The following is a 27,877-nucleotide window of genomic DNA, read 5'->3' as shown; positions in this document are numbered from 1 at the left end:
TAAAATATACCTATAAAAATATAAATATATGTATATATAAATATATAAAAAATGTGATTTTCATTACAACCAATAATTGTGGCTTAATACCGTATAAACATAATATCAAAGTATGTATCATACCTAATTTGTGGTAATTTTGTAGAAACTTTGTAGAAGATTTTTTATTAACATTTTAATTTCATGAGTATATTATTTCAATAAGTAAAAATAGAAATTTAACTTGGCAACATTGCTGACACAAAAATTTTCTTTGCCAAAATCACATCGCAAAATCACCAATCAGGAATACCAATATAATTGAACAAGTTGCACTTCTAGGGATTTTCCGTGTCACTTTAAACGAGCAGCCTAACCTCTCTTGTGACCCAAAGATTTGGGTGTTAAAAAAATAAGTACAAAAAGATCATTTGTACTTTTAATTGACAATAAATCATTAATATATAATAATCTACAATAAACATGGCTGTAACAACCAGAAATGTACCACGATTACTTGTACAGGTAAAATTTTTGCTTGTAATCCAATAAGGCTATTTGATGATATAACACCATAGGTCAGGAATTAGTATGAAGAACTGGATGAATAATGTTTATACAGAAAAATGTTAAATATAATGAGTATATTTTTTTGGCATCTTCAATGAATTCATAAAAATAAATATGTATCTGGTATCCTAGGTGGTCATATTTATACCAGGAACACTATATTGTATTATACAATTAAAAAAATATGCTTAGTTTTAACTTGTTCTATGGAATTAAGTTTATTTTAACATAAGTATTATTTTAGGCACTACAAATCTTACCAAGAACAACTACAAGATGCCTATCAGTAAGTCAAATCTTATTTGAATTATTTTAAAACTATTTAAATATTGCATTATAAATATTTTAGTCTGGAATAGCTGAGCGACCTGATGCAAGAACAACATGTACTCTGATCCCTGGAGATGGTGTGGGTCCAGAATTAATATATTCAGTCACAGAAGTGTTTAAAGCTGCAGGAATACCTGTGGATTTTGACACATACTTCTTTTCAGAAGTAAATCCCACCCTTAGTGCTCCATTAGAAAAAGTAGCTGATAGTATTTCAAGAAACAGAGTTTGCTTGAAAGGAATTTTGGCTACACCAGACTACAGTCATACAGGAGAATTGCAAACTCTTAACATGAAACTCAGGTACTGTTTCTAAATATAACTAATGAAAATAAAAGTTTTTGTTTCTATAACAAATTTTTAAATAGATTTTTGATTCCGAAATTGTCTTTGATACCTTATATTTCTATTAGGTAATAAGTAATTTAAGCACATTTTATATAGAAATATTACTTTTGTCTTTATGGCTGATCTATAAACTTCATGTAACTGTTGTGATAAGACACATTTTAATGGTTTTGGCTGTTCAAGAATGTATTCTGTATAATATATGGTATTGATAAGAAGTTCTGTATGTATAAAAACCTTTAAATTTTTTGCATGAGTATGTTTTTGATTGTGTGCTATAAACGGAAATTGAAATTACAAATATATCAAATGTTCTACTGTGGGAAGTTGGGGAGTACCAACTAAAATGGAAACTATTATAGCCTTTTTTTAAATTTCATTAAATTTCAAAATGTATGTTAAATAGATATACTTTTGTGATTTCTGATTATATTATTATTTAATAATAAATCACATTTAAGGTAGTACATTGACTACCAGAAAAAAGTCAAAATAGTATCAGAGATTTGAATTTAAGTTGTCTATTGAAAATACTTATACTAGGATAGAATTGAGGCTCGAATAGAGGCTAAATATTCATTAACAAATTCACAAAAACGTGATCATCAAAATCATGATAAAAGACATCATATTACAAGTTCTATTGGTAAAGATAATTCATAATGTCTTGGACCTGATGTAATCATTTAGTGAAGTCGATCTACGAACAAAACAATGATATCAGGCATTGCTAAAACATGCAGTTCTCTTCAGTGTATTATCGTAGTGGGATAGAGACAAACTAGTTTTTGCTTTAGTGAAATAACTTTAATATTTTAATTTTTTGTGAATAATTGTTTTTAATATTTTATAGTGAGGTACTATTTATGTTCAGTTCGTTTCAAGTCGTTTTTAACATTTTACAGTTAGATCCTAAAAATGTAAGTTAAATTATGTTTATTTTCATATTTTTTTGCAATGAAATAAAAAAAATTCACTTTTAAAAGTGTGTAAAGTCTGATAACTTTATTGTTTATTTTAATATTTTTTACAAAAGACTGATATGTTTTGTAAACACTTGTGATAAATTAATGAATTAAAATAAAAAGTTCATGATAAATTAATGAATTAAAAAGAAAAGTTCTTTAAAAGTGTGTAAAGCATTTAGTTCCTAGACTGTATAAAGCCGAAGCTAGAAATTAAATGCTTTACATACTTTTAAAGTACTTTTCCTTTCAATTCATTTTTTTGTAAATGTTTTTCTTAAACATAACTAATATTTAACATTTTATCTATTATCTAAAACCTAGCGGATTTACAGAGAAAGTAACAATGGAAAAGTGGTCCATGGGCAAGGGAGGCAAATTATCTTTAACATTTATTTATTTATAAAACGGGAAAAAGATTTGGGATATTGCACAACTCCTTTATCGTTTGCTACTATCCACAAAAGAAGACCTTATTTCAAAGCTTATTTCAAATCGAGTGGCCAGCCCTTCCACAAAATAGTTAATCACACAGACAATAAAATATCTAAGATCAGACCCATGCAGTGGCATTGCAATATTAAACAAATTAAATTATTTGAAATCACACTAATTACAAAATTATTACTCACTTAAATAATAAATGGAGTTCGATTGTACACAGATTGTTTTATAGATACCAAACTTTTTGTTTGTTATAATACCATTCTTAATAATTGATACTCTATAAAGTTTGGTAAAAGTTAATTTCTAATTTCGTATCAGTTACCTTAAAACCGTAATTATAAAGTCATCATTAATGACTCCTTAACGACTTGTTAAGGACATACAAAGAACTGATAAGAATTCTAGTCACTGGATTTCAAACGAGTTCATAATTTAGTCTCATTATATTGTCGAGTCTCAACAAGAAAGGTGCTACTACGTGTATTAGAACTAGTTTGTAGAATGGAGATGGTTAGAATGTAGAATGTAGAAAATGGGGCGGCCAATAGAGCCTGATACACTGCGACCTTTGCAGATCTATTGTGTTTCCCCCTTATTTTAAAGCACTTCATCTAGCTTGGTCCTCTTAATGAGACTCAACAGCCTTGATAGTGGTCTTTTCATGTAGCCTGGTGCTTCCGGTTTTTCCTCTCCGAGTTCTAGAAACCGCATTCGTGCGAGACCTTCGCAATGGCACAGAACGTGTAGAGCGGTTTCCTCTTCTTCCAGACAGAAACGACAGGTGTACTCTTCTGTCAGGCCTATGAGACTCAAGTGTCTATTGAGTCTACAGTGCCCAGTGAGCAGACCCACTATCATTCTGACAGTCCTGCGTCTGTGCGAATGTAAGTCTGCTGTAAATTTAGCCGAATGTCCTTAGATGAACTGTTTGGCCTGCCTCTGTCCTGGTGAGCTGTTCCACCACCAAGAGACTTCTGTTGCACCCATTTGTGTATGGCTGCCCGTTTTATCGTATTTGCGATTCCAAAGAAGGGTTCCGAACCAACCAGTGGCGTAGATACGCCTTCTCGGGCCAATTCATCGGCCTTCTCGTTGCCACGATGACCCTTATGTCCCGGCACCCAGGCAAGTGTCAACCTGTTTTGACTTCCCACCTGAGAGAGGACATCCAAACAGTTCCATACCAGCCATGAATCGACCTGTACCGAACTGAGAGCCTTTAGAGCCGCTTGACTATCCGAATAGATAACGATGGAGTCGTTATCTACATTTCGGCCGATTAGTTCCATAGCGCACCTGTGTATAGCAGCTAATTCGGCTTGAAATACGGTCGCGTATGTTCCTAGACATACGCGACCGTATGTGTCCGTATATCATATTGAGTTTGCTGTTAGCGGCGGACCAGTTTCCCAGTCCTCTCTTTTTGGTATTGTAATTTGAAAATTTTTGTTAAAACTATACCTCGTAACCATTCGGTCTATAGGCATTCCTAGAACGGGGTCTGCCTTTATGTCCTGGTATAGCCTTAAGTTATCAGCTCCCTGCATCATACTTATTGGAGCTTGGCCTTGGATCAACCGATGTACTGTTGATCTGGCTTCACTCTGTATGTATATATGCAGAGGTGGTAGGTTTAGCAGAACTTCTAGCGCGTCCGTTGGGGCTGTTCTCATGGCTCCTGTAACACTCAAGCATGCAAGCCTTTGTGTGCTACTGAGCAATCGAATCGCCCCGGACTGTTGCGTTTTGTTCCACCACGCCACTGAACCATAAGTTATCATGGGCCTTATAACCCTTGTGTATAACCAGAGGTTCATTTTAGGATTTAACCCCCAATTTTTACCACACATTCGTCTACATGTGTTCAGGGCCATAGTGGCCTTCTGTGTGACTTTCTGAATGTGTGCATTCCATGTCAGCTTCTGGTCGAATATTACACCTAAGTACTTGGCCTGACTTGTGAATGGGATTTCTACTCCCTTGAGCACTAGTGGCTGTAAGCCTTGCAGTGCTCTTTTTCTGGTGAAGGGAACAACAGATGTTTTTTTAGGGCTAACCTTCAGGCCTTCTTCCTCACACCAGCTGTCCACCATCCTCAGAGCGACTTGAAGGCTCTCCGAAATTATTTTGGTAAAGCGTCCTCGGACTACAATTACCAATTCGTCCGCATAACCCAGACAGTAAAAACCCTCCCTGGACAGTGTATTAAGTAGGTCGTCCATAAGCGTAGCCCACAGTAATGGGGATAAAACTCCTCCTTGTGGGCAGCCGCTTCCTGCCTTCGCTTCAATAGTGGCTTCACCTAACGAGGACACAATGATCCTGTTTGTTAAGGTCGCCTTTGTCCACTCGCATATGAAGGCAGGAACTCCTCTTCTTTTAAGCGCGTCCGTTACAGACTCGAAGGAGACGTTATTAAACGCTCCCTCCACGTCCAGAAACGTCGCCACGGATATCTCCTTGTCATCTAGCGACTTTGAGAGTAGTCTGTTAAGATCATCCAGCGCCAAGTCAGTTGACTTTCCTGGCTGGTATGCATATTGGCGATTGCTAAGTGGATTCTCCATCAGCACGTCGTCCCTAATACACCTGTCTACCAATCTTTCCAGCGTTTTTGCTAGGAAAGAGGATAGACTTATTGGTCTGTATGACTTGGGGGTCTGGTCCATTACCCTACCAACCTTGGGGATATATGTGACTTTCACCCTTCGCCATGCGGTTGGAATATATCTCCATGCCAAACTAGCTTTGAAGATCTTTGTTAGATGCGGGATGATCACATCCTGTCCCTTCTGTAGCAAGGCTGGATAAATCCCGTCCATTCCAGGTGATTTGTATGGCTGGAATTTATTGATGGCCCACCTGACTTTTTCCGGTCTCGTGATGTCGGTAGCTAATTTCCAGTCCGCCTCCGTTCCGTCAGTTCGAGATCTTCCGTATCTTTTATGGTGCCGATTCCTCCCTCAAGAGACTTCTCGAGTGAGCCTCTATAGCCTTCCCAATCCGTCTCTCTCGGGTTCCTGAACCTTGCCACCATTCGAGTCGAAGTAATTAAATCAAATCGAATGTGCCTATGATCGGAACATGAAGGTTCCTCTGACACATGCCAATTCTTTATAGTATCGTACGTTTTTTTCACTGCAAAGTGTTACATCTAAGACTTCTTTACGCGTGGCCGTAACGAAGGTAGGTTTATTTCCTATATTGGCTATTTCTAAACCCATGCTTAAGATGAACTGTAGTAAAGACTCACCTCGACTGTTGATGTTCGTACTCCCCCATGCCAGATGGTGGGCATTGGCATCACATCCCAGTATTAGATGAAGGTTCTCCCTTCGGCTGTAGGTTATAATGTCCTCTACTATGCCTGGGCGGAAGACCTTCTCTCCAGCGAAGTAGGCAGAACAGACCAACCATCTTTTACTACCTTCCTCGGTGGAAGCTGTTAAAATACCTGTAACAAAAGTTTCTGGAGCAAAGATCCGGAATCAGTGTACAGTTTACTTCGTTACCATATACAATGCATGCTCGAGGTGTCTCTCCTTTCGCATCGTATAGTAACTTACCTTGTTGCGGCTTCAAGCCTGCAATCTTCCCTCCGTGGAGCCATGGTTCCTGCAGTAGGGCCAAGTCCAGGCCTTCCATGTCAAACCTTCTGCACAAAACCGCCGACGCAGCTTTAGCATGATGAAGGTTGACCTGCAGGACCTTTACTCTGCCTTCCTCTGAACTGAAGGCTATCTTTCGGGTTTTCCCGTGTCCTCTACCCCTTCCATGGGAGCGGCCACCCGCTCAGTGGCTTCTAGCCTTCTGGGCGGGTTTGGAGCACTCCCCTGCAAGTCGGTACGGACTTCTTTCGGGATTATTCCTTCTTTAGCTCCTTCCCTCGACTTATCATCCTTAGGGCGAGCCTTGTGTTTGGTCGAAGTGTTAACCTTCTTTGGCGCTGCTTTGGAGCTTTGCCCCTCTGAAGGTTTTACTTCTTTTCTTTTTTGCTTAGCCTTGACTGCCGAGGTTGCGGCAGTTACGCCTTGCAACCCCGATGGTCCGGCCTCTGCAACCTTCTTCATCCTTGACACGGAATTTAATTCTTCCGATGCCAAAGTAAGGACACATTTGAAGTTTGTTGAGTTCCTCAAAGGACTCTTTGTCCATTGAGAGAACCCATACCTGCCCTTTTTCTGCAGGTGTTTTGCCCAAAACGGTCCATATAAGGGTGTTGAGCTTTCGGTTGCTGACCCTTAATCGAGTCAGCACACTTTCCGCCTCTAACCTCTTTCCGTCCTCGTCTGGGACGTAGACAGTGCAAGAACACGGCCTCTCGACTTCACTCTCGTCCTTAGCCTGGAGTCTTGCACCTTCCCAAGGCTTCAGAGTGGGAGTAGTGTCCCTGAGCCATTGTGCGCTTGCACTATCCGCGCACGTCATTACCAGGTAACCGGGCTTGAACGTGCTCTTTAGCAGCCTGATTTGCGGCCCTTCCTCTGGCGTTCTCTCCAGAGCCTCCAAGATGGATGTTTGCACTGCCTTAAGCTTTGTGGGTTCCATCCTGACTCCAGGGAAGCCATCACATACTACAGCTACCTTTGCCGAGCAAAGGGCTTGTGTAAAAGTCATTTCTGACTTCCTCGGCCTCTTTTTGGCTTCCGCTGGCGGCGTACTGTGGTCCGACCTTTGTCGCTTCTTTGTAGACTTTTGCGTAGCCATTTCCAACTTTTGCCCCGCCTTCTCTTTAGACTTAGGGAGATTGTCCTTTTGTCGTCCAAGCACCTTGGTGAGGTTGGCCTTGATCACCGAGCGCTTGGCTTCAATGTAATCCTGGCCTTTTCCCACCAGATCCCTTACTTTCTTCTTGGAGGCCCCGGCCAGCCTGGCCTTAATAACCTCCTCGTCTGTCATTAGATCCACCTCCTCTAGGGAGGTGACTCTGACCGCCTTCCTTTTGGTCGGCTTCGCTATCTGTATAGTAGTGCCTTCAGGGCTTTCTACTACGGGTTGTTCGGGAATATTGGTTTCCATATTATTTTCCATATTGTTCCCACGAGTAGCTAGGGAATTGCAGTCCACTCGAGCAGAGCCCCGCATGCCCGAGTAAGGCTAATTACTGTGAGGTGTCGCCTGGTTCCTTACAGGAATCGCTCTCGACCAACTACGCATGGCCATTCATCCTTCGCCGCGATGTCTTCCAGCTTGAATTGCGGATTTTTTAAAAGCTGGTTTTCTCCATCTGGACTCCTCTGTCTGGGTTACCATTCCATAGCCAAAAGGTCCCCGTTTTTTGGCGCCGGGAATTCGCCATTCATCCTTCCGTGAGGATAAGGACTAGTCGGTGATGCATGCTGAGATGCAGTTGGGCTGGTCTTCTCTTCTACTGGTATTTATTGGTGTCACCTATTTGGCGTCAGTGACCCCACCAGTGCCTCGCCGACAATTTCCGAGCTGAACAATGGAGATGGTTAAGTGTAGTACGAGTAAACAGATCAGATTGACACCAGAATCCAAAGGAATAGTTTACAATGTATTTAAATATATGCAAATACTATTTCCTGAAGATAATCGAACCAGTATTAAACAACATGTGAGTGAAGCTTCTGGAGTATCTTTACGTACAGTAGAAAGGATCATTCAACAAGCGAGTATGTTAACAAACGCAGAGTCAAATAATACACTAAAATTTCCAGCTACAACACTTGCTAAAAGGAAAGCAACCGTGACAGACTTGAGGGAGTATGACAAACAGTTCAATAGAAATACCATTCATCGTTTTTATGAGACTGAACGTTGTCATGTATCATTGAAGCTTTTGCAGAAAAGGCTTGAAGACGTGAACGAGTGGACTGGAAGTGTGAGTTCTCTCTACAGAATTGTGAAAGATTTGGGATTTAAATGGAAGAAAACGAAAGATAATCGACGTTTATTAATTGAACAGAATGATATTTGTGCTCTATGCATTAAATATTTGGACAAAATTAAATATTACCGAAGCGAAGGTAAGTCACTTGTATATGTTGATAAACACTGGACAGATAACAGTGGCAAAGGATTGTTCAAAAAGATTTCAAAAGGAAGTAGGTTGGTGGGGAGATGGGTTTCATACAGAATGCCCTTTTGATTTTTAAGTCAGGAGCTAAGACAGGAGATTATATCATGATGATATGAATTGAGAAAATTATGAAAAATGGATGAAAGAACAGTTAATCCCCAATTTGCCTATTGGATCTGTTGTTACTGATCATGCGTCATATCATAATGTACAAATCATTAAAGCACCCACCAGTAATTCTAAAAAAATGGATATGATATCTTGGTTAACAGAAAAAAATTTACCATTTGTAACATCAATGTTAAAACCGCAATTGTATGAAATCATCAAACAACACAAACAAGATCATATTCAATATAAATTTGACAAAGTGCTGCAAGAATGTGGACATGTTTCTTTAAAACGTCCGCCATATCATCCAGACTTGAACCCTATAGAAATGGTTTGGGCGCAAATAAAAAAGGAAGTTGCAAAACAAAACGTGTATTTTAAGTTAGAAGACGTAAAAGTGTTGGTGGAACAGGAATTTGCTAGAGTAACTGTAGGTAACTGGAAAAAAGTGTGTGAACATGTTGTCAAGGTTGAAGATAAGTATGTATTTGGAAAGTGAACGTCGCATAGATGTAATTACTGAAGAATTAAGGATTTATTTAAATGATTCTAAAAAAATTTGACGACGAGTGACGAAGACAGTGCATCTGATTATGAAAGTGAATAATAGAATTTAATGTACCTATGTAACCTATGTGAATATAAGTTTTCCAAACTGTCCTGTATGTATGTATTATTTTTTTACTTTATTACAATCATTTCGTATATTCTTCTATTGAACTTTGTGACGTTAGGTGAGTAATAATACAAATAATAAAGGTTTTAAAGTTAAAACAGTCTTTGTAATTAATATTTATTAATTCTGTAATACGTATCTATGATTTCACATACAGACAATATATGTATGTGATATAATAATATGTATTAAAATGTAGTACTTCTTCTTCTTAAAGTTCCATCTCCTATCGGAGGTTGGATATCATAACGGCTATGGTCATTTTGTTGGCTGCTGCTCTGAAAAGTTGTAATGAACTACAGTTAAACCATTCTCTAAGGTTCTTCAGCCAGGAGATGCGTCTTCTTCCTATGCTTCTTCTTCCTTGGATCCTTTCTTGCATAATAATTCTAAGCAGCTCATATTTTTCTCCTCTGGTTATGTGACCCAAATGGGCAACTGCATTGGTCTGTAGGCTAAACTAAGTGAGGGTAGCCAGATATGGCGAAAATTTTACCGAGCGATTGCCGGTATAAGCAATCCCACACTTACTGACCAACGGCTTCGGGCGGATGAGTTGGTAAGTGGTAGGGCACCCTTTTGTCCTGGAGTTGAGAAATCAGCTTCGAAGGCGGAGGAACTGTTAAGTAGTCAACGGCATAAGGATACGGAAGGGAACGGAAAACCACTGTATTAAAGGTCTCAAAATGTAGTACAATATTGCCAAAAATATAATCTAATATCATTGCTTAATAAATTGTGTGTACCTATCTTTAACAATTTGATTTAAATCATAAGTATTTTTTGGAACGCCACTGCTTTGTTTGGTGAGACTTTACTGTTCCTAGAAATTTCCGCCATTACAGTTGAAACATACTCTACCATGAAAGCTGTTTACGAATCTGTTAGAAACGAAGGAATTGTAGCTAGATAGATAGATAGATGGTTTATTGGCAAGAAATGAATACAAAAGTATTTTTTACAAGTCAAAGATAAAAACAATATATGTCAATATATGTAGTTAATATACACATAAATATAAATATAAAACATAAAACATAGATACAATATTTTAACTTATACTGTTGACAATTACAACAAATTAAAATTGGAAGTAAAATACTCCTCATATGTAAAAAAAGGCATTCACTATAAGGTAACTCTTAATTTTTGCCTTAAACTGATGAAAATTTAGAGCTTTTATTCTAGCTGGCACTAAGTTATAGAATTTTATGGCTAAATACCTTGAACCATTTCTGGATCTCTCAAGTCAGCCAAATTCTGGTATAAGATTATTGTTAAATCTAGTGGGATAATTGTGAAAATCTACATGCGCATTGTATTGGCTAAGATTTTGTTTAATGTGCAACAGACACTGCATAATGTATACACAAGGTAAAGTTAATATTTTAAAAGCTCTAAAGGAGTTTCTACAGTCTGCTCTATAACAGCCCAGAGATAATATGAACACACTTTCTTTGTTGTGCAAACACTTTGTCAATATGACAAGAGGCAATATGACAAGAAGGAATTGTAACTGGTAAACTATCTTCTTTCAGAAAAATTGTGAAGAAATTAGGATTTAGATGGAAAAAAGTGGAACACAATAGGAAAATTTTAATTGAAAAAACTGACATAAGAGCCAAAAGAACAGAATTTCTAAGAAAACTTAAAAAGTGCAAATCTGAAAGTAAGATATTTATTTACATTATAACTAATTTTAAAGTAATTCACAATTTTTTGTAGATAGAAATATTGTATATAGTGATGAAACTTATATACATAGTTCCCACACAGTTCCAAAAGGTTGGGATGATGGACGAAACAAGGGCATAAAATCTCCGGTATCTAAAGGGCAACGACTGATACCCTTACATTGTGGTGGTAAAAATGGATTTGTCGAAAATGCTGCTCTCATTTTCAAATCCGGACAAAAAACTGGTGATTATCATGATGACATGAATCACCAGAATTATATGAAATGGTCGAAATTTCCCAATTTACCTTCCAATTCAGTTTTAGTAATAGACAACGCCTCATATCATAATTTGACTCTTGAAAAATGTCCTACATCAGCTTCGAAAAAAGACATCATGAAAAAATGGTTGACAGAAAGAAATATATTTTTCGATGAAAGCGAAACATAACCGGAGCTCTACAATAAGGTACTCATTGCTAAACCTAAAAATCCAGTGTATGCTGTAGACCAATTATTAGCACAGCACGGCCACTCGGTTTTACGTTTACCACCATATCATCAGGAACTTAACCCAATTGAAAAGATATGGGCCATTTTAAAGAATGAAGTTGCAGCAAGAAACACGACTTTTAAATTAGCAGATGTTTTAGAACTCTAAAAGCCTGATTTTTAGAAGCAAAAATCAGGCTAAATGAAATCACGCCAGAAATATGGGCAAATACTTGCAGGCATGTTGATAAAGTAGAAGAAGAGTACTTCAGCCGTTAATTCATTCTGGATGAAGCGCATGAGATTATTATAAATTTAGATGACGATACCAACAACGGCCTATAAATACAAACTACTCAAGGTGATAAGCTCGGTGTTCCGTCTCTCCATATATATTTTTTAGTTCTTTTAACATTTTATTAATTACTTCATTTCTTATTTAGTTTTAATTAACGTGTTTGTGTGTCTCTTATCATGTGTAACCTAATATTCTGTCTCCATATAAATGCCGCATTAATATTCTTAAGTACTTAGAGACTATTCGGGTTGCACAGTCACATTAAGTATATAATATCAGTACCATATAGAGAGTGTCATATTTATGACCCCACAAAAGTACCACACAGTTCAGTCGAAGTCAAGTCGAAGTCGAAAGAGAGAACATTCATTATTAAAGGTAGTGTACATTTAATTTACATACACAGACAATTCAATTAATCGATAACTTTGTATTTAACTTATTTCGTCTTAAAACATAATACCAGCAGAAGTGGTTCTAATTTATTTAAACAATAATTGTTTTTAAACAAATTGTATAAATCAATTTCATCTGCCCGGACAAATTTGTTTTTCGGTTTTTTGGATCATTCTGAATAAAAAAGGTTTATTGTAATTTTTCTCCAAAGTTGATAAACAAAGTACATTATAAATGATAATTATAAAATTTCTATAATAACAAGCTATAAATCAGCACAACTGTTCCCAAAAAATTTCTCAATATCATAGTAACACTTAGATAATACAAACTTCTTGATAGCCTAAGATCCCACTGCAGGATCACTACAAATTAAGCTCACATTTTTACATACATTTAAAAGTAGGAAAATACGTTGATAATAGGTTGCCAGTCAAAAAGTAGCCGCAAATATTTTAAATTCAATTAATCTTAATTGATTTTTAACAAAAATTGTATTTCGTTTATTTATTTTTTAAATCAAATACGCTGCTCATGACGTATATGCATGTTTTTTTATATCAAATTAAAGCTAAATTTTTCTTAATCTGATGATAATAAGTTTGCTTGAGAAAAAATGGTCGAAAATTAGGGTTTCCAGCTGTTAAAAACGCGAGGTATCAAAGATAAAATAAAAGATAGCTAGCGCGCAACGCTACTGGTTTGAAGTGTCAGTTGTGTGAGTTTTTAAAGTATGCGTCATTAGATATATAAACAATATACATATGATCACTTGTCAAAACAGTGTCGTTGCACCCTAACTCTATTTTATCTTTGATACCTCGCGTTTTTAACAGCTGGAAACCCTAATTTTCGACCATTTTTTCTCAGGCAACCTTATATCATCAGATTAAGATAAAAATTAGCTTTAATTTGATATAAAAAAAAACAGGCATATACGTCATGAGCAGCGTATTTTTTTTAAATAAAGGAACGAAATAAAATATTTGTCAAAAAACGAATAACTATTAATTGAATTAAAAATATTTGCGGCCAATTTTTGACTGGCAACCTATTATCAATATATTCTAATTTTAAATGTATGAAAAATGTGAGTTTGATGAACTACGTTATGAACATAGTGATCCTTCAGTGGGATTTTGTACTATGATTGCTCTATGGAATACAAAGATATCGCTTAAGGATCTTATATCGAGTGGTAGGTGATTAAACTCTTTCCAGTGCAAATAAATGATCTCTGCTCTTGAAATCTAAGTGGTATGTAACTGATTTGACAGCAAAGCAACGTGATGATATCTTTTTGCCTTAATATACAGTGTGCTGCTCAAATTTAAGTTTATTCTCAATATAGAGACCTAAAAATTTGTTTACAGTGTCAGAACAAATACCTTCATTGCCTAGAGTAATATTGTTTAGATCATTTTTAAAATAAATTAATTTGGTTTTTGAAAAATTAAAGGTCAGATGATTGTCTTTACACCACTCTTAGATTTTTAGCAGATCAATACTAATAATCTCATTCAGTACCCTAGAGTCCTTGTTTTGCCATAAAATTGTGGTGTCATCTGCAAATATAGCTAACTGGCCATTAAGGTTGAGGTTAATTATGATATCAAGAAAAAGATAGGACCCAAGACACAGTCTTGAGGTAGACCACAACTAATACAGATAAAACCTAGAGTAGCGCTCATTGATTGATACAGACTAGCATCTGTCTTCCAAGTAAGGACTAAACCACATTAGAGCAGTGCCTCTAAAACCGTATCTTTCCAGATTATTAAGAAGTATTTTGTGATTGACACAGTCAAAGACTTTAGATAGATCACAGAAAACCACAGCAGCAACATAATCTTTATTTAAGTCCAAGTAAAGCTTTTCCATGAATTCGAAGATGGCATCATATGTACTTTTTACTGGAAACGGAATTGGAAGGAAGAAATTAAATTGTTTTTGTGTAAGAAAGTCATCATTCAGATTTTTACCAATTTTTCTACAACCTTTGAAAGCGATAGTAGCAAAGAGATGGAACGATATTAGCAGGTAAATCGTGGTCACTACCTTTATACAGAGCAATAACCTTAGCAAATTTTAAACAATCACTAAAGTGACCTATGGAGTTTAAATTGACTTAAGGATACTAGAGATCAGAAGATGGCAGCACATTACCAAAAACTGAACAGAATGGCGACGAAAGATGATGATGGCTAAAGTGACCTGTTGAAAAAGATATGTTAATTGCCTCCGCTAAAACTCTCAGAACATTATCAGAATGCTCCCTGTATATCAAGAAATAATACACCCAGAACCACCCCTTTGTTTTCCAGAATGTTCTCCACCCTCTGTGTGAGATGGTGCAGTGCCATTACTGTGGAGACTTATAATTGATACGCATACTATCCCTGATGTATCAGACTTTCAACCAATACACCATCTCGAATATGCCTATCGAGAAGGTTTTCTAGAGTCTTCAGTACAAATGGCATCAGACTTATCAGCTACAATATTGCAGGTTTGCTTTTCTCTTCTCGGATACCAAATCTCTGATGTCGTTTTGAACCATGGCTTTGATATTTTTGTTGTCTTAAGGTTAAGTTTCCTGACTATGTTAAGTTATGTTTTCTTTTGCAGTTTGTATTAGTTTACATTATATTTTTGCTCACAGTCTGTTGTTTAACCCTAGAACCACACGGTGATGATTGGCACATATCTAGTACCGTGACGTCGGATACTACATCATTCTAATTTTACCGCTATTTTATATCGAAAACTTACTTTAATGTACAAAACAGACAATTGTAAACTAAATAACCAAACTCACAATAGATTTTAGTGAAAAATACGTTTATTTGATATATAAAAAAATTTATAAAATACATTAGAAGTACATAAACGATTAAACAAAAGTAATACAATTCTTCATATTCCAAGTTATAAAATGGAACAAAAAAACAACAAAAACGGTTAAACAAAATAACAAATTACAAAATTTTTATTAATTAATTATAATGCTGGGGGCAAACAATTCGTTTGTGCTCACACACTTTTATTACAATGGCCACAACTGTAATTTCCTCTCCTTCTCTTTCTCCGATCACAGAAGGCACACAATCCTGGTCTTTTTGAGCTTCCTTGTTGAGCGTCAGCAGCTGTATTTGTAGCAGAAGGGACATCTTTATCCAGCAATTTTGAATTCTTCGCTCCATGTGAGTAGCCGATAAGGCGAGCTATAAGTTTTTTAAAAATTGAGATCTCGAAACAGGTGTATCTACATTCAGTTTGTAAATTACAAAAGCATTCAAAGCAGCAGCGTCAAGAACTCCAAAAAAAGTACCTCATAGGCCATCGGTTGGATTTTCTTTTGGTGGTCTTTCAATGACAGAGCTGATAAAAGACGTCGACGTCCCCCTTTTTTGAGAAGAGAAGAGAAGAGAAATAATTTTGAGTCCATACTTATCTGGTTTACTTGGTATATACATTTTTAACGGGCATCTTCCCCTAAAGCTTAACAAAGTCTCATCCACGGTTATATACTCCGATGGAGTGGAATTTTTTCTGCAATTACTCTCGAATAAACTCCAGAATTCTCTGAATGAAGCAAATTTATCTGTTCTCCTTCGTTGTTCCCTCGTGATCTTAGAATCGAAGCGGAACACTTTCAACAAAAACTCAAAAAAATCTGAATTTTTTAGTGCACCAAGCAAATATAGCCAGCCAATAAAGGACTTTATTTCTGTAACATCTGTTGAAGATATGTAAGACTGTTCTGAATTATATGACGATGATTTTCTCTCAATTTCTTCATTAGTATATTGAACAATCAGTTCAATCATCTCATGTGTTATAAAAAGATAAAAAATATTTATTTCGTCAGTAAGACCTTTGGCTTTACTCTTTGCTCCTGGAAGGTGGGTAATAATATTTCTCGAAGGAGTTCGAGCGTGTATACTACTCAATGGAATGTCAGTCCAAATTGTTTAATTGTCTGTACCCAAAAAAAAGTTTCTCTCATCTAGTGGTTCATTTGCTAAAGGCACGTCCATACTTTCGTCATTTTCGTCACAGTCAGAGGGTACATACTCGATATCCTCATAGTCATGATCCGATAAAATATTGTCCTCAATTTCACTTATATTGCCATCTATGGAAGAATCGCTTTCTCCATCTTCTATTTTAGAAATTTCTTCCAAAATCTCCTTTTTAGATAAATATCTTCGATTAAATTCCATTTTCTAAAAAAAAAAATATATTACGTAAACCACACGGTAACGTCGTATCCGACATCAACGCGTAATAAAATCCGAACGAAAAACGTTGGACTCACCTTACTTCGTGGGCATCAAGAGAACGACTACTTAGGAGGGTAGAGGGTACTAGACGGCAGTAGACGCCAACCTCACCTCACTACCTTATACGCATAAAATGTCAGACTCGATATCGGATCCTACGTAACCGTGTGGTTCTAGGGTTAAATAACGGTCTTTGTGCGTTAGTTTTCTAAACATAAAATTTTGATGGCAAATTGGATCTTTGGGTTTAGAAATTTTATCAAATTTATGAAATTTATAAATTTACCTTCCCCATACCTCCAGATTACAAAAGTAAAAGTAAGTCTGCCCTGAGGCTCCAAAATTCTAATACAAGTTTTCATGATGTCTGCCGCAGTTGTAGATAACATTTCTGGAATAAACATAATAATAATAATAGTCTCCCGTTTTATACCGCTTCGCGGCTTTGGGAGTATAGCAGGGTAGTCTGCTATATCTAGGGCCTACGGTATACAAGGAAGGTAACATGGCCAGTGCTACGCTTCAACCGCCTATTATTACCCCTGGTTTTACCCAAGGTACTCATTTTATTCAGGCTTAGTCGACCTGGGGCCTATAGACATTTTTAAAAATGTCTAGTTGTTCTTGCCGGCGGTAGGATTTGAACTCCGGACCACCGGCATGCGAGGCAAGCATTCTACCGCTTGCGCTACGCAGGCCCTCTGGAATAAACATAAATTTCAAAATTACGGCCTATAAACACCAAATATAATATATCACTACAAAACACAGACTACAAAAACCTACACTTACTGACTTACTGAGAGTGTATGTTTTATATTTAAAATTATCAATGTAGGTATTAACTACTTATTTTCTTACAGAAATGCACTTGATTTATATGCCAACGTTGTCCATGTAAAATCTTTACCTGGGGTCAAATCAAGGCACAGCAATATTGACTGTGTTATTATAAGAGAGCAGACAGAAGGGGAATACTCTGCTCTGGAACATGAAGGTGTAAAAGGCGTAGTAGAATGTTTAAAGATTGTTACTGCTAAGAAATCGCAAAGAATTGCTAAATTTGCATTTGACTATGCTACTAAAAACAACAGGAAGAAGGTTACAGCTGTCCACAAAGCTAATATTATGAAACTGGGAGATGGGCTATTCTTAAGAAGTTGCGAGGAGGTAAGTTTATATTAAAAGCTACTTAATTGTTGCTTTATTAATCTTTATTCAAATAGGACTTTCTTTTTGCTTGATGTAAATAATTTTTGTAAGAAGTCACAAAAAAAGTTTTCAATGCTTGTCCTATCTGTCTAAAAATTAATGGCAATTAACATCTCTATTATTATTTCTTTTGTGTTAAAAAAATCTCAAGAAATGTGCTCAGATAAGTGTTATGTAACAATGAAACACTGAAAACTTTTATTTTCAATCCTTCCACAAAATTTATTATAATATTATCACTACAGCTGTTTCGGCAGAGTGCCTTTCTCAAATGATGTATTTTTACTATTCGTCTACACTTTAGTATTTAGCTGAATAATTTGAGGAGGGGAGAGCTGGTTGTCTCAAGTTGGTCATTCAGGATTATACATGTATTTTAAATTTACTATTTTCCATAGATTCTAATATAGATAGGTTAAGGCCTTTATTTTGAATATGGAGAAATTGAAATTGGTCATTAAAAGAATGATTATGATCTAGAAGATGAAGTGTACATAGAATCTGTTTTTCTGTTAATGAAAGCACTTTTGTGTTCTGCAAAACGTTTGTTAAAGGTTCTACCAGTTTGGCTGATGTAAGTTTTTGAGCAGTCTTCTACTGTAAGTTTTTATACACGACTGTTTAAGTGCTTTTTCTTTGGCTCTTCTTGTTCTTAATATATTTGCTTAAGTTGTTGTTTGTTCTGAAAGCTGGTGTTATTCCTTTCCTTTTTATGTGTTTGGCTACTTTTGTTAATTATTTTGCCTGTATATGTAATTGAGCAGAAGGTACTGTGTTTTTTTGTAGTGGTGGGAAGACTAATCTCCCTGATTATCATTGGGTGTGAACATGTTTTCTAGATGTACGACAAATCTTTGAGCATTCTGTTTATCGCTTCTGTCCCAATTACCATTTTCCATTTTGATTTATGGGGAGTGGCTAATTGATCTTTAAATTATTTTTTTACTTTTCCTAATAAGTAATCTATACTATTATCACCTTTTGGATGATTTAGATAGGTAGTAAAAGTTGAATTCTTTAAATTTTGTATCTCTCGTTTTAATTGATGATTAGCTTTATTTAAGTTACCTTATTTTGCTATTACATCTCTGATTTCTTTTGGATAATAGTTTCCCTTTCCATTATACAACAAATAGTTCTACTTCATTATCGAGTCAGTATTTCGGTAGTTGACTTGGGTTTTTGGTGTTGATTAAAGACCTCATTATTATCTTTGGAGCTCTCGTTGTTAGTTTGATGTAACCAAATATATATCATACTGCACCATTTCTTGTATCTTGGGTTGAGATTGTGTATAGTTTATCTTTAGCAGTTTATTGATTTTCAAAAAATAATAAAAAGGGTAAAATTTAAGTACATTGTAATTTTTATTAAAAAATGATAACATTCAAATTAATGTTATAATAATTACTGTAGTCCCTGAGACCTATTAATTGTAGTCGTTCTCTCTACATTTTTATTACGGATTCAGAAAAGTCACTAATTTCTTCCTCTTTTGGGTCTTTTTATCTTTTGTTCATTCTATTCCCACGAGTTGGAACAAAATACTGCTAGGTACGACAGCCCGCACATACCATTCCAAAGCTATAATCCCCCAGAGTTCGCCAGCGCTCTGGGACTTTGGTTCTGTTTAAATAATTTTGTTGGTTATGTTAAAAAAATTTAAATATTGAGAAAACACAGCCCCCTGTGTCTATACCTGTAAGTGTTTAACCTCGCTTACTTAACAGTTAAATAATATAGTGTCGATGCAGAGTATTAAATAATTCTTATATGAGTTTCATTTATCTTCCTACTATCTACTTGGAATATTTACCCTTTCTGCATTAAGTGTGTCCTATATTACTATTATTTGTACTGTATATTAAAGTCATATCATCCTTTGAAAGTCTAGCACTTTTAAAGATGGGCACGTGTAATTACTCTTTGTTCATTGCGATTTAGTAATTTTATCAGTCAGAATCTTTAAATAGATGGTGGAACATGTACATATTAGACAGCTACTATTTCACGTACATAAATGTTAAGAAAATTTAAGAGTGTAGGCGAAAAATTTCGGATCAACGCTTTTTAAATGCATTAATTTTTTTCGAATCCTGAGAAAACTAATAAATATTTTTGAAAAATGTAAACGCAGAATAAAATATTACATTATTATCAAGGGCCGAAAGTCCTTGAAAACTTCTATAATGTTTATTTTATTAAGTTACAGGGATGAAAAAGAAGAGAAGAAAAGAGAAGAGTGTAATTTTTAATTGAAAATATCTCATTAAAAAGAATCTTTTTGTTTATTCTAAGGGACTTTTGGCCCTCGGTAATAATGTAATCTTTCATTCTGCGTTTACATTTTTCAAAAATATTTATTAGTTTTCTCAGGATTCGAAAAAAATGAATGCATTTAAAAAGCATTGCCCCGAAATTTTGCGCCTACGCTCTTAACAATGGACTCAGAAGGAGAAGTATAAATGTAGAAAAACAAACGATCCTGAGAACCAACCAAATTATGCAAATTTCAGCAGTCTTATATTCTAGCGCGGCGCTTGTATATCTCTTCCCTCTGCGGGACTCATATCTCTCTCTCTCTCTCTCTCTCTTCCTCTCACCTTCTCCCACTCGCCCATTATTTATTTTTCCTTAAACTTAATAAACTTTTGTTCTATCATGCTTTTCACATATAGGTTCCATGAGATTATAGTGTACATTAATAAAACTTCACTTCTCCGTGTTCATAAGCATATGAACACTTCGGAGGGCCTCATAAGCATATAAAAGGAGAAAAATAAGTTCGTTAGTGGAAAGGGATTGTAAATTATTCCGTATAATATATTTGATACAGTATTTGTTAAAAATATATTATATTGACGATAGCTTATTACTCATAACTAACATGTACATATGTTTCAGATGGCAAAATTATACCCAAAAATAGAATTTGAAAAAATGATTGTTGATAATTGTACCATGCAGATGGTATCCAATCCTCAGCAATTTGACGTAATGGTTACTCCCAATCTCTATGGTAACATTGTTGATAATTTGGCTTCTGGACTAGTAGGAGGTGCGGGAGTAGTTGCTGGTGCTTCCTATTCTGCAAACTGTGTTGTCTTTGAACCGGTAAGAGAAGATTTATAAATATATGTAAGGAGAATTGTAAATCTAGATCACCTAGGTATTGTATCTAGCTTTATCCCCGGCATATCTGGACATATTAAGGGTTGGAACATCATGAATATGTCTATAAATATTACAGCTGCAAAACAAGATTTTGAATGCTATCTTAATCTAAATATAATTGTAAATGAGTGTGAGTTAACATAAAACGAATTCGTTTAAATCACAAGAAGGCCCTAACTTATTATTCTGATGGTTCAAAAGTACATAAAAGAGAAGACTATCAATAGCTCTGGGAAACGCTCCTACATTCTTTCAAGCAAAAGTAGTAGCAATAAATTCTTATACTAAAGAAGGCACCACAATTCGCTCAAAATATTTATTACTTCTGACAGCCAAGCGACGCTAAAGACTATGAAGTTTATAATTTATGAGTCTGCAACAGCTTGGAACTGCAAATACTTCTTTAAACAACTGGTGAAGCACAACAAAAGCTTTATGTTATGGGTGCCATGGCATAACGAAATTGATGGCTACAAAATTGCTAATAGTCTAGCTAAAAAAGGAGTTAGTACTCCTTTTTTCGGGCCAGAACCTTCTGCGATACCCTAGAAAGTCGAATAATGATTTATTCGAAAATGGAAAAAGAAACTTGTTACAACCTACCGGAAAGGTATTACAGGCCAAAGAAAAAGAATTTTACAAACTTCTGCTTGTAGTTTAAAAAGGCCGTCAGGTGTTATTTAAGGGATATTAGAGGGTTTATTAAATATTTGGCACTACTATCATTTTAACACTATATTTATTTCTTTACGAATAGGTTAATGCTTTGTTTACATTAGACAGGCCTACATTCTTTTTTCATGAAAAAGTGTTTTAAGTTTAATAGGTGTCCTATAGTAAATGGGATGTGCTGATCACGAATCTGTACTTAGTTTTTTTCCAGCACATCAGGTTTTCAAGAAAAGTGTGTTTGAAAATTTTCACAGAATCGGCCAAAAATACTGAGAAAATATTTATTGAAACTTTATTTAATACAAAATTTCACTGCAAACTTTAGTTGTTCTTAAAAAAAAGAATTCAGTATAACCTACGTTAGACAATATTTGGTTTTTTTTTAATAAAACCGTTCTCTTTTTCCATGAAAGCTGCGTTTTGTGGTTTTCTTTTTATGGATTTTTGTAATCGAGTCTCTTTTCAAGGTCCAGCAGTAATCAGCCATCATTTTTATATCCCATCTTCCTACCCTATCCCATCATTCTACCTGCTCCTCGCTGACAGCTTCAAGATTTTCGGGAAAATGGTCAACGTAGGAATCCAGAAAATGAAGTTTGGTGCTCATATTGCATCCCAGTTTTTTATAATTTTCGACCATGTCAATTTCTTTATATTTTGGAGACTTGTTGTTTCCAAGCAAACCGTCTATGACTTCTACGAAAGAACTCCATGCTTTAGATTCGTCCTGGGTCATTGTATTCTGGAACAATCTGTCCAATTTCAAGATTCGAATTTGAGGGGCTACAAAAATTCCTTCTTTAAGTTTAGCTTCAGAAAGTGCAGGAAATTTGTCGCACAGTTATTTAAAGCAGTGACCTTGTTTATCTAAAGCTTTGTCAAACTGCTTCATCAATCCTTACTTTATGTGAAGAGGAGGCAAAAGAACTAATTTTGGGTCAACTAGTGTATCACGTTGCACATTTTTTTGGCCCGGTACAAGTCTTTCCCTGAGTGGCCACTCTTTCTTAACGTAATGTAAATTTCATGCTCGACTATCCCACTCGCACAAAAAACATGGATACTTTGTGAATCCAGACTGCTGACCCAAAAGCATGGATATTATTTTAAGATATCCTCAGAGTTGCCAACAATATTCGCTATACTTTATTTTATTTAGCAACAGCTCAAGATTCTCATATGTTTCTTTGACATGCACGGAGTGAGCAACAGGCACTGAGGGATACGTATTACTATTGTGCAACAGGACACAATAAATAACCGCCATGATGTGGAATCGTAATTGTCATCTCCCAGTTTCATGACTACTTCAGGAATATTATGACAATACACCAGTGAGCCCTCTTCAGAAAAATATTCCGCGTACTTTCTTTCACGATGCCTATACCACGAAAATGTGGTACCTAGAGCGAATAGATTTTTATCTTTCAGTTGTGATCCTAAGATTTGTGCAGCATCCTTCGATAGACCCAAGTTTCTCACTAAGTCATTTAGTTCAGATTGGATAAACTTTTCAGGTTGGTCTATCTCAGGATTGAATTCGTCTTCATCGGTTTTTTCATCTGAACTTTGATCTGATGATTACTGTTGAATGGTGTGAAGAAAAGGTAGAGGAATAGGGATTTCTGGTCCATAAGATGCAGGTCGTTTACCAGAAGGTAAATTAGGATATTGAATTTTGTGTTTATTTTTTGAATTGAAACTCTTGATATCGCAGGAGCAAAAGTAGCAGTCGTCTCCATGGTTTTTTGGTTCCCTCCATACCGTAGGAATGCCGAAAGGTAAAGAGTTACGTGTAACTTTTGTCCATTTTCTCCGTAATTCGACACACTGAAAGCAAACTTTGTGTGGAGCCCAAGGTTTATCTTGATCACCAAGTTTTATACCGAATTAGCGTGATAAGCTTCTTTATAAAGTCTGGCACGGCCAGTCTGGTACGGTCTAATGCACGGCAGCATCTAGGAATTTTTTTTAACTGGGCTGGTGTGTATTTAGGAGCTTTTTTTATATCGTTTTAAATTCTTTCTAGAAATTGTTCTACTCACAAAGACTTTCCTAATTGGTTCTCCATACTCCGAATTAATCTCTGTTCCAGAGCAGGAGTTAAAACTCTTGGTCTTCCTCTTTTGGGCAAATTAAGGGATGGTATACTATTTTCGCACTCTTTAATTGTCTGGTAAATCGTTGACACAGAAATATTTTGAGCAGTAAAAATTCTTACAATATCGCGTTTTGGTACATGTCCAACTAAACGATAAATACTTTGACGAATATTAAGTTTTTAAGACACCTTAACGAACCGTATGTGTCAAAACTGACGTTGTTTATATCGTTTAAGTTGTTTACTAACTTTGGTTTCCAATGGCAACTTGATCCAATGCTTCCTACCAATAATACTTTTAAATCTAAAATTTTCCTAAAACTTTAGGGACATACGTTATTATGCACAACAGTACAAAACAGTCATCGCCATTTAAAAAATAGCCTATTAAGACCTCTGGCTCTAAGACACACATTCAATAGAACTCGAGCCATCGCTCGAGGTGGTTTGAAGAGCATGGAAGTATGGTTGGTATGCGTCCGGTACATCACCAAATGTACCCATTTTCTTTTCGCCCACATTGGGTGTTACCTGGCACAGCTGAACATCGGTACAAACGTTTTATGTCATTCACGATGGTCGGGCAAGAGTGAGAAGGCGATGTAGTTAAAGACGTGAACCACAAATTTGACAAAAAGCAGCACGTTCATCACACCGTGGGAGTTATGGTATTAAGCTGTCAATATGACAGCACGACGCTATATTCAGGACGTAATGGAGCCTCATATTATTGCACACTTAAACACCAATCAAAACCCGAATTTTCAGTAAGGCAATGCTAGTTCGCTCGTTGCCAGAGAATCGTTAGCCTTCGTGGATCAACCATTTAACTTGGCCACCACGATCGCCTGATCTGTCTTCAATTGAACATGTCTGGGACATGATAGGTCGCAGGCTCTTGAATATGTAACACCCTCCACAGACTTTAGCTGCTCTTACTCACGAAGTTGCAGTAGTCTGAAATGAAATAGCATAACAGGATATCGACCACCTCATCAGAACGATGCCAATGTTTTTCAATGAGTATATAAGAAATTGTGGATCCCCAACACATTATTGAACCAGTGTCTGCAGTAAGTTGACCAATAAAGCTGAAAATTTAATCATTTTACTAGAGACACTGAAAAATTTATTAAAATTGGATAAATATATGTAGGTGTTTATCTTTTTTTCTCATTCAGTATATTTATATGCCGAGTTGTATTTAGACTTACTCATTCGACTTTTATTATCGCCGTTTCACAAATTCAGTATTATTCATCTTTATTTTTTTAGGGTGCGCGTCACACATATTCTGAAGCTGTGGGCAAAAACGTTGCAAATCCAACAGCCATGTTACTATGCGCATCTAAAATGCTTAGGCATGTAAATCTTCCACTCTACGGCGAAATGATTCGCAATGCCATCGAGAAAGTTCTGAGGGACGGTAAGATCAAGACAAAAGATGTCGGGGGACAATCTACTACTCAGCAGTTTACCTACGCAGTTATTAGCAATCTGGAAATACCAAAAACTGCTTAGAAGATTCATTGCAGTTTTGTGGCGAAATTTAATCATTGTAGATAATAACAAGGCAGATTTTTTATGATAGTTCGAGGAAAGTCATTTTTTGCTTTAGTTTATGTATTATCTAGAGAGAATGAGCTCATTTTGTGACAGAGCAGCTCATCAACATCATTTTTTTGATCGAATGTTATTGGATTGTTAGAGGAATTAGTTATTATTTTAATATTAGGATACGAAAGTGTTATGTATCTTCAGATACCATAATAATAGAAAGAACGAAGTGGATCAAAAATTTAAAGTTTTTAGAAGCATATTTATTTATCAAATTGTTTATGAAGTCAGTCTTATAATAATGCTTCAGAGCCCTCTTGTTAACTATGAAAGGAAGAACTAGGAAATTAGTGAATTGACGGATTTAAAATTTTTTAATATATCACCAATTTACAATAAATGAATACAGTTATAAATCCAGTGATATTGTAAGTTACATTATAGTTATCCTGGAACATGTAGAGAACTATTGACGATAGTATAAAAACGTACTACCTCGTTATTTATTGATATTTAAATTTTGTAATATGTAATATCATGGTTAATAAAAAAAGTTGCTTAGTTTTATCTGTTATGATTAAATAACAGTCTAGTCGCGATTTTAAATACTTGTAGATGAATTCGAGATAAGTATTATTTATTTTACAATATGTACATTTGTTGTGAGATTTTAAATTATTAAAATTAAGTTAACGATATATTTAGTTTTTATTTTTTATCGGAAATAATAAATCTTCGTGAGTTTAGCCTAGAAACGTAACCTCTGCGTTTTCGACTATTCAAAGCAGTTTGATTAAATAGATTTTTTTCACAAAATAATTAAAGGTGTCTAAATGAAATCTAATAATAATTAAAATTTTAGATTTTATTTTTTTTTGATAAATTTTGGGTAAAGGTAAACTATTATTGTACATTTGAATAATCCCATTACTTTCAGAAACAAATTTCTGTAATTGTTTTTATAGAACTCAGCGTAAAATTCACCAGAAGACATGCACCTATATTTTCTCTGTCGTCGTTGATACTGTAACAGGTTTCAGAGTATTTGTACCTCATCGGTTAATGTTAGAATCAAAGACAAACTCTGAAATGGAAAGGCAGGGTTTTTAGCTAAGTTTCCTATTTAACAGAGTAGTCAAGCTACCTAGCCTCAGCTACAGGGTTACAGAAAATAGACACTGCTGTGTGTCATAACTTTCAAGGACTGTCTTTGTCCTATCCATTCTCGAAGTGCTCCTTTAGTGTTTATGCCACTTAAGGCCTGTTAATTTAGCAATTATATTCAGAAAAGGGAACTGTAATCTGTATTTTTGACTTTATACACTACAAAATGCCAATTTTAAAATTACACATGTTAAACGGCGAACGATCTGTAAGCTTCTGTCTTTTCACTGCATTGGTAAGCGAGGTACATCCCAAAAGTCTGTCAAGTAAATCCATCGGACGTATTTTTTGTTTTATGGACGTTCGATGAAGGTCCAGTTATCGTCGCTGGGCGTTCACTAAACATCCTTTTAGGACGTTTGGTACCATGACATTTGAACCAAAATAGGACGTCTTTAGCCCCAAAACGGACGTTCTTAAAGTTCGTGAAGGACGTTTTGACTATGGAAATACCACAGTGAATTATCAGCCCATATTGTGAAATTTTTTGAAATGAATGTTATAATAAAAGAATAACTGATCGTAATTATACATACTCCACTCGTCAGAGACGAAAATACCACTGAACCTCTAAAAATCATACGAACAAGCTGAATTTGGCTGAAAATGTCAATTTTGGGACCACAAAAATATGCAAAACAGTTTACCACTTCTACCCTTCGGCTTCCCTCTCGTAGGGGGGAAAACGGAAAAAAAAGATTTACCAAGAATCTGTACGCCGTAGGAAAAAATGTTTCAAATAAAAAATTTACCCGAGGTAATTTTGAACAAAAATTTTTATTAGCACTTTTTGTGTAAAATTAACCGTTCTCTTAGAAACAATGTTTGAAGCGACCGGCGATTTTGAATCAAATTTAAATAAAATTTGTATCAACTCGATGGTCAAAATTCGATATCTTTTGGTCACAGTGTCCTATCGACCAAAATCAAAATGCCTTTTAAAGGTGAAAAGTACAACTTTCGTTTTTGCCATTTTTTATGATTCTCATGAGATAAATAAAATTTACCACTTGTATTGACCGGTCACTATGGAATTTCCATTGTTAGAGAATAATCTTCAAAACCTATAGCATCAAATTTCGGTTTTGAGTTTTGGCAATAAATGTGGGGCATTTGAAATATGCCTAAAAACGCTGAATTTAAACTTTCACATTCAACACGACCTAAAACTGCTTCTCAATTACACAAGTTCGTTTTTCGAAACGACACACCTTTAGCTACAAATTTCACCCAAAAGCGTCTTCGTGGTGTCATTTTCCATGAAGTGCGATCCTTTGCCATCTGCTTCTTCTTTAGGTACCGTCTCCTCTAAGGAGGTTGGTAATCATCACAGCTATTTTCACTTTCGAGATTGCAGCTCTGAACAAGTCGACGGAACTGC

General features: G+C 35.6%; 1 protein-coding gene across 1 annotated transcript; it reads left to right on the top strand.

Moving 5' to 3' along the window:
- The first annotated feature begins 320 nt into the window (after positions 1–320).
- Idh3b (isocitrate dehydrogenase [NAD] subunit beta, mitochondrial) lies at positions 321–26,030 on the top strand. The gene is made up of 6 exons (XM_072526410.1): positions 321–504; positions 794–835; positions 899–1,182; positions 17,480–17,786; positions 20,733–20,942; positions 25,051–26,030. The coding sequence occupies exons 1-6, from the start codon at positions 463–465 to the stop codon at positions 25,294–25,296; spliced, it is 1,131 nt and encodes a 376-aa protein (XP_072382511.1). The 5' UTR covers positions 321–462; the 3' UTR covers positions 25,297–26,030.
- Positions 26,031–27,877: the final 1,847 nt, after the last annotated feature.

Source organism: Diabrotica undecimpunctata, chromosome 3 (genome assembly GCF_040954645.1).
Source record: "Diabrotica undecimpunctata isolate CICGRU chromosome 3, icDiaUnde3, whole genome shotgun sequence".
In the NCBI taxonomy this organism is placed as follows: Eukaryota; Metazoa; Arthropoda; class Insecta; order Coleoptera; family Chrysomelidae; genus Diabrotica; species Diabrotica undecimpunctata.
This window is presented reverse-complemented; position numbering and strand designations above follow the sequence as displayed.